This window comes from Lygodium microphyllum, chromosome 28 (genome assembly GCF_053477565.2).
Source record: "Lygodium microphyllum isolate KBCC chromosome 28, Lygodium_microphyllum_v1.1.10, whole genome shotgun sequence".
In the NCBI taxonomy this organism is placed as follows: domain Eukaryota; kingdom Viridiplantae; phylum Streptophyta; class Polypodiopsida; order Schizaeales; family Lygodiaceae; genus Lygodium; species Lygodium microphyllum.
Genome location: NC_141162.1, coordinates 101600214 through 101608441, shown reverse-complemented (window position 1 = coordinate 101608441; position 8228 = coordinate 101600214). Strand labels below are relative to the sequence as shown.

The 8228-nt window shown below is 42.4% G+C and overlaps 1 protein-coding gene across 1 annotated transcript; it reads left to right on the top strand.

Moving 5' to 3' along the window:
• The first annotated feature begins 3022 nt into the window (after positions 1-3022).
• LOC148011806 (putative protein phosphatase 2C 30) lies at positions 3023-5665 on the top strand. The gene is made up of 5 exons (XM_087670729.1): positions 3023-3916; positions 4018-4194; positions 4282-4452; positions 4589-4768; positions 4959-5665. The coding sequence occupies exons 1-5, from the start codon at positions 3161-3163 to the stop codon at positions 5232-5234; spliced, it is 1560 nt and encodes a 519-aa protein (XP_087526855.1). The 5' UTR covers positions 3023-3160; the 3' UTR covers positions 5235-5665.
• Positions 5666-8228: the final 2563 nt, after the last annotated feature.

Below are 8228 nucleotides of genomic sequence, written 5' to 3'. Positions count from 1 at the left end.
ATTACATTAAACATAGATTGAATGGCATAAGAAAGTGACATTTGAATATTGAAAGTTAAATCTATGTAAGAAAGAACTCTTGGCTAGCCTTTTTTCATCACTTTTGTATAGATAGAAGGTGTAAAATTTGGCAACATTAATGTATTGCTAACCAATGATTTGTGGTTAGAGATATTATAGTGTCAACATGATTGTAACAAACACTTGGTTTTAAGACTCTAGATCTTTGGTGATACTTCTTGAAAGGGCCTTGATTGCATCTTTGGACTAAGGCTTTCACTTTCCTAGAGTCACTTTTAGGTCTTGAGCTATTCCATCTTTAATAATGCTAGGCCTTATATAGTATCTTTCAAGTCTTACATTCTTTCATCTTTTAGCGGTGATAATATTTGCTATAGCTATTCAAAGGTAAAGTTGTTTATTCTACTAGTGGCATGGAACAAGTGAATCTCTACTATAGGTGAAAGGTTTTTGACCTCTAGAGATTCAAAGGTAAAGTTGTTTATTCTACTGGTGGCATGGAACGAGTGAATCTCTACTATAGATGAAAGGTTTTTTACCATATATATATATATATATATATATATATATATAGAGAGAGAGAGAGAGAGAGAGAGAGAGAGAGTGTGTGTGTGTGTGTGTGTGTGTGTGTGTGCACAAAGCCCCTAATGAGTCCTATTGAGGACCAATATATTGCCAAGTTGGATCACTGTAGAAGTTAGCCAATGTATAACAAGTGTTCTAGGAGCTATGCCATGCCAAGTTGATTTGACTTGTGTGAGTCCATAGACTCAAGTTTATGGATGTGTGGCCAAGCTTATTGACTTGCACTCTAGATAAAGTGGTTCCGTCTAGCTGGTTAACTAAGTAGTCACAAAAAAATGAAGGTAGTAAGGTTTGCTCTACTTACCTATAGGGGCCCATGTTGATGTGGCGAGTTGACATGGGTATGCCCCTAATAGGCCTCACCCAAAATGTGTTTTCTCTCTCCTCCCACTATGTTTTTCTCTCCTCGCACATGGCATTGGGCTTGTTGATAGTGGGAGCCATTGTTTACTCTGCGCTTATACTTGTCCTGGATTATTCATCTTCTTGATTGCCAATTGCATGATTGAGTCAATGGAAAATGAATTTGAGAGAGGGGGAAAAGTTTCTTCTAAATGTTGCTTTGTGAGTGTGGATTGATGTTTTTCCTATTTAATGAAGGGAATCTACTTTACTTCTCCATTGCTTAAGCTTTCTTAAAATGTCTCGTAAAGGGTAGGTGTGCATTAAGATTTCCTAAAATGAAGTATACATGGTAGGTATGCTAGGCTAGATCAACTTAGTTTTTCAAAAATCACTCATGAAAACATTATAGCTTAACAATTACGATTTCTTAAGTCATAGTGAGTTAAACCCTTGCTCAATGTGTCAAAGGAAGACCAAGCCTTGAGAGGTAGAGCATTCAAACCAACCAATTGGAAGCATGTAAGGTGTTTTCCCATTGTGCCATTGCTCCAAAACCTACAATGTAATGTGTTGAGAAGGATCTTGAAATTGATAGTGCATTTGAGAAGTGTTATGACCTTTGGCATGATTGCCATATAACTAGTTTCTAGGCACAAGTTTTCTCTCACCAACTAGCAATTGTCATCTTAAACTCATACACTACCCAAGGGTTTGCAAAAATGTGAGTTTGCTTCATCATAAGGCTTATTCAAATTTTTGCGGAAGGTTGCAAAAATGTGAGTTTGCTTCATCGTAAGGTTTATTCAAAATTTTGCAAAAGGTTGTTGGGGATCGCTTGAGAAGGAAACTTTGAGAAAAGGTGGGTTTGCTTAATTCTGGGGTTGACTCAAATTTCGAAAAAAGGTTCTCATGACAGCCTAAGAAAGAAGGTTCAATTATATGACTACTCATGGACCTCAATGCAAGAAGAGGAGGGTTCGTGCATGGTTCAATAGAAGTAGTCAACCGTGCATGGTTTAGTGGAAAAAGTCAATTGTGTGTTGCAACGATGAACTCTAGTTGTAAGCTAAGAGCTAGATTGGACTGAAGGTTAGTGGAGGGAGTGGAACACCACTCCTACCACTCTTGCCACTAACCCTTAGTAGCACTCAAGCTTGTTTAGCAAAAGTCTACTCACCTGGCTACTAATACCCCCTCAAAAGGGCGTGCAAGCAGCATGCTAGCAGGGTGAAGCACATCTTCTCTTTGGGATTGGTTAATTTGAAAGTGTGAACCACAAGTATTTATTTATGCTCCAATTGTTTTGCTTGCTTTTTAGCATTAATGAAGAGCACATAAATACTCCCTCTTCTTGTGTTGTTGGCACGACCATTGTGGAAGGCACAAACCACATGTCCTCGCAAGCATGAGCGCAACCCAACCCTAATAGATTTTTGTAAGTGTCATACTTGGCTAAGGTGAGTTTTTTTTTTTGTTGTTGAGTGTGCTGTGCTGAGGATCATTGTGCAAGCACATGCCCTAAGAGTTAGATGCTAACTCATATATCAACGTTACACAATTCTTGAACGCGCTTGTGGTGTAGATGTTTTGTGGTTGAGTGGTGGGATTGCGTGTGAAGGGGCCTTAAGGTGGTGGTGACCGACACGTCATTGGGTCAGCCGGTCAAAGGACGGTTGACTCCTGGAATTGTGCTGTGGCTGTGGGTGGGTTTTGGAGAGAAAAGTCACACGCGGACATAAAACTGTAAACAGACTGTAGTCTGTCACACACACACACACACACACTCTCTCTCTCTCTCTCTCTCTCTCAGATACACACACGCCGGAGGGAGTCTCAGTCACAGACACACATAAAGAACGAGTCACCCCACTGACCCCAAAACCCTTTTATACTCTTCACATTGTAGTCTGTCATACACACACACTCTCTCTCTCTCTCTCTCTCTCTCTCTCAGATACACACGCACACAGCGGAGGGAGTCTCAGTCACAGACACACATAAAGAACGAGTCACCCTACTGACCCCAAAACCCTTTTATACTCTTCTGCAGAATTCTTATTTGTTCATCATTAGCATCTCTCTCTCTCTCTCTCTCTCTCTCTCTCTCTCTCTGCTCCTCTTGATGATCCTTCTTCTCGAGGGAGAGACAGAGGCATAGAGAGAGAGCCACACACACAGGGAGAGAGCAACTGAAACAACACATTTCACCATGTCGTGTGCCTCTCCCCTGCCCGCTTCCTCCCCTGCCAGCCGTCTCCTCCTGGGCGGCTGCACAGACCCTCACCCAGACCACCACCATAATGCCTCCCCTTCCCATCCCTCCTTCTCCTTCTCCTTCTCCACACCTAAGCGCCCTGCTGCTTCTTGCTCTTCGTCTTACCCCTCCAAGAAACCCTTCTGCCGCTGTACAGATCAACTCCCCTGCCATTGCTCCCCACTCTCTTCTTCTTCCTCCTCCGGCAGCAAGCTCCATATCGTCCTCACAGAGCAATCTCCCTCCTCTTCCCCTTCCTTGAATAATAATCTCAACAGGGCTTCCAAACATGGTCGCCCATCTACCTCTCCCCTGTCCGAGAGGCTCGCTTTTGCAGATCTCCGGTCCAACAGCCATGGCACCACCTTGCCCAATAAGCAGGACAGGCACCTGGCGTTCTCCATTGGGTCCTCCCCTTCCATCAGAAGTTTGAAGGAAAACAGGGGCCAGGATGACAGAGGAGCCGCAGAAGGAGGCCTGCCATCCTCGCCTTCCCCACTGAAACGGAAACGTCCTGCGAAACTCACCATCCCCGAGTCTGCACGGCTTGCATCTTACAGTCACATGCAGAGATTTGGCTTGCAGCACGAGGAACAGGAAATCTCCAGCCAAGAGAACTCTCTGTTTGCTGTCTCCTCCAAGAAAGGAAGAAAAGACCTCATGGAGGATACTCACAAGGCCTTGTTGAATTTCCAAGGAAGCTCAAGCCAGGTATAGTGACATATGCCAGTAGCTTCTTCAGCATTATCTATGGCTTAAAGTATGCAGCTTGAGAACACCTTCTCACGCGCTCTACATAATTGCAAATGCAGGCTTTTTTCGGAGTTTTTGATGGACATGGTGGCCAGAAGGCAGCTGAATTTGCTGCTGAAAACCTAGGGAAACACATTGCCACTGCTATGGAAGAACTATCTAAGGATGAACCAGATAGCCTGGAGAAGGCAGTCCAAACTGGCTACTTGAATACAGATTCAGACTTTCTTTCCCAGGTACATAGTGTGATTCGCAGTGGATGTTGTGCTAAATTTGAAGCTTCAAACTCGAGCTCAGCTCATCATATTTCCTGTTTTTGCCAGTGTGTTGGTAGTGGTGCATGCGCTGTTTCCGCTTTGATATGCAATCGTCAACTAGTAGTTGCCAATGCCGGTGATTGCAAGGCAGTGCTTTGTAGGAATGGAAAGGCTGAAGCCCTAACCACTCTGCATCATGCCAGCAATGAAGATGAACGCCGGAGGGTTGAAAGCCTGGTAAGTGGATCAGAGGTGCAATCACCATCACAACATAAATCCCAGTACTGCAAATTATGTGGTGTGTTATAAATAGGTCGTTGCATTGCATGCTTTGAGCTAGATGTGGTAATGATCATGCCATTTGTTATTTCAGGGGGGTTATGTTGATTGCTTCAATGGAGTGTGGCGAGTACAAGGCACACTGGCTGTCACAAGGAGTTTTGGTGACATGCACTTCAAGCAGTGGGTCAGTGCTGAACCTGAAGTTCGAAGTATTGAGATCACAGAAGATTGTGAATTTCTGATACTGGCTTCAGATGGTCTTTGGGACAAGGTGAGATTATGCTAATCATACTGTATATTGTTATGGATGTATCAGAATGCCACTTTGTGGGCTTTCAGATAGTATGTCAAAGAATTCTATTCAATAATTACTAGTATTTTGTGGCTTCCAATTTATATGGTAAATGGAATGACTTTTATTTGATGTCTCTTATCTATGCTATGTACATTTTCTTTCTCAGGTCAGTGATCAAGAAGCTGTTGATGGTGCCAGACCATTTGTAACCTCTAGGGCTTTGAAGGGCGAGCTGAATGATGTGCCACTTTTGAGACCAAATAAGGCACAAAAGTGCCACTGCACCAGTACTCCTGGAAGCAAGAATGATGATGGGGAAAGCAAAGAGATCTCGGGCAAGGTCAGGGCATGCCAGAAGCTCGTTTCAATGGCTTCAGATAGGGGCACCTTAGATGACATCACAGTTATGATAGTGATACTACAAGGCTTTTCCAAAGCTTGACATTGTTGTAACTGGCATGAAAACTAACAAACATTTAGGATATTTGTAGAGGACCTGTCCTTAAACATCACTATTCAGGCATAGTACATGGTGATCCTAATTGTACAGTGAGGTCCAGATCACCTATCAAAGAGAGATTTTTCCTTTTTGTGCCAAATGTATACGTACACTGGTCTTTAGAAAAGGAGCCAGTAGCGAAGCTGCATGGTCTCTCCTTCCTTCTTTCACCAGAGAAGCACCAGTGGAAATTCTTTGTTTGCCCAATGGGTCCATTACAGGACTTCCATGCTTTTTGTGTTCACTAAGAAACAAGAACATGAAAAGAATTGGAATATATGAGTGTCCTGATACATGCCAAATGTATGTTGATTGATGGATGAAACACATATGACCTATGTTCAAGAAGACGCGAATTTGATTTTGTGCAAGGAGCTACTGCTTCAGTTTACTTTCCTGTATTTGTTCAGCAAAGATGCATTACACTAATGTTGGCTTCAGTATTGTTGGCTGTTTTTACCTTAAACTGGAATGATCTTAATCTTTTTAGTCAGTTTCTTTCCTTGTGCAGCATACCCTCTATTAGAGAGTATAGATGGTCATAATGGTATGTGGGTTGGCAAGCAAGAGGGGAGTAGAAGGAGAAAACTAGGGTCTGCAAAATCAAGAAAGTGTAGATGTTTTCTTTTGGGGTGTGGGTTGTGTTGTGCTTGGAGATCGAATGTGTGTTGACTACACATATATGTTGACAGGAAGTGAAGACGAGAGCGTTTTCTTATTGTATCTTTCACCAATGTCAAGTATGTCTAGATGAGAGGAGCCAGCCAGAGCCTGTATGTGTAGACTACAATCTATGTTGACAGGGAGGAGGGGGAAAGTACAGCCCTGCAATTCAATAAGAAGTGTACACATCTATGTTGACAGGTAGGGGGAAAGGAGAGCCTTGCCAGGGCATATGTGTAGGCTACGCTACACATCTATCTAATCTATGTTGAGAGGGAAAGTAGAGCCCTGCAAATCAAGATGGTCTATGTTGAGAGGGAAAGTAGAGCCCTGCAAATCAAGATGGAGTGGACGAGAGTCTTGCCAAGGCATGTGTAGGCTACACATCTATCTATGTTGAGAGGGAAAGTAGAGCCCTGCAAATCAAGATGGAGTGGACGAGAGCCTTCATCTTATTGAGCCTTCATCTTATTGTGTCTTTCACCAATGTCTTCTGAACAGTTTTCTGAGCTCTGAGCACTGGCATCTTTCAATTCAATGTATCTAGCCTAAACATCCATCCCAATTTTGAATTTCTTTCTTAGATCTTGAAAGAATTCTTATTATATCAATTCAATGTATCTAGCCTAAACATCCATCCCAATTTTGAATTTCTTTCTTAGATCTTGAAAGAATTCTTATTGTATCTATGGCATATGTGTAGGCTACACATCTATCTATGTTGAGAGGGAAAGTAGAGCCCTGCAAATCAAGATGGAGTGTGGACCTTCATCTCATTGAGCCTTCATCTTATTGTGTCTTTCACCAATGTCTTCTGAACAATTTTCTGAGCTCTGAGCACTGGCATCTTTCAATCCAATGTGTCTTTCACCAATGTCTTCTGAACAATTTTCTGAGCTCTGAGCACTGGCATCTTTCAATCCAATGTATCTAGCACTGGCATCTTTCAATCCAATGTGTCTTTCACCAATGTCTTCTGAACAATTTTCTGAGCTCTGAGCACTGGCATCTTTCAATCCAATGTATCTAGCCTAAACATCCATTTCAACCCTGCAATTCAAGATGGGAGTGTGGACGAGAGCCTCCATCTTATTGTGTCTTTCACCAATGTCTTCTGAACAATTTTCTGAGCTCTGAGCACTGGCATCTTTCAATGTATCTAGTCTAAACATCCATCCCAATTTTGAATTTCTTTCTTAGATCTTGAAAGAATTCTTATTGTATCTATCTTGCTCCACCAATGTGGTTTGAGCAAATTTCCGAGCTCTGAGCTCAAGTATCTTATAATGTGTCTAGCCTGACTGACCTGACCATTCATCTCAATTCTGAACGTGTTTCTCTTAGATTTTGAAATTCTCTGCATGGTTTCTGCCTCAGTGTCTTTACTCTGATCCCTGTGTATTGTGAGGTATTCTCGTTGTAGTGCAGGGGTGGACGAAGAAGAATGGTGGAAGGCTTTCGTATATCACAGAGGCGACTCCCGTGCCTGGGGGGGTGCGGATGGGTTGCACAGACAGAGGGAAAGTCCACCCTCCCTCCGCCCACTAACTAACTAAAGCAAGACATAATCAACGAAAGTAGGTCAAAAAAGAAGCTGTGGCTTTTTAGGCTGTCATATTTGAATCGGTTTTTTTCTTCACCTTTTATGTATTTTCGGCACACAATTTTTAATTTTTTTAATTTTTAATTTTAATTTTATTTTTTGAGAAAGGCTGGAAATTTGAAAGATGCCTTAAAGGTGTGCCCAAGGTGTCACTAAAACTATGTATCTTCGAGTAGGCATTTTCCCTTCTTAGGCCCTATTAACATACTGGGGAAGAACTTCTTCCTGTCTTGAAGACCATCCAAATGTTTCATTACACAGTTTGTGCCTTGCCCATCCATTGGTTTTAAAGAGGAAGCTAAAGATGATTTGATTGGTGGAGGTTCAACTCCTGTCACTAAAACTATGTATCTTCGAGTAGGCATTTTCCCTTCTTAGGCCCTATTAACATACTGGGGAAGAACTTCTTCCTGTCTTAAAGACCATCCAAATGTTTCATTACACAGTCTGTGCCTTGCCCATCCATTGGTTTTAAGGAGGAAGCTAAAGATGATTTGATTGGTGGAGGTTCAACTCCTGCTACGCTCATGCGTGTTTAGCTTTTTGGTGGAAAAGCAATGTCACAATGTGCTTTGAGTGTAGACAGAAATTTGGGTGTGGGAGGTCGCCACCCACAAGTGCCCATCCATTGGTTTTAAGGAGGAAGCTAAAGATGATTTGATTGGTGGAGG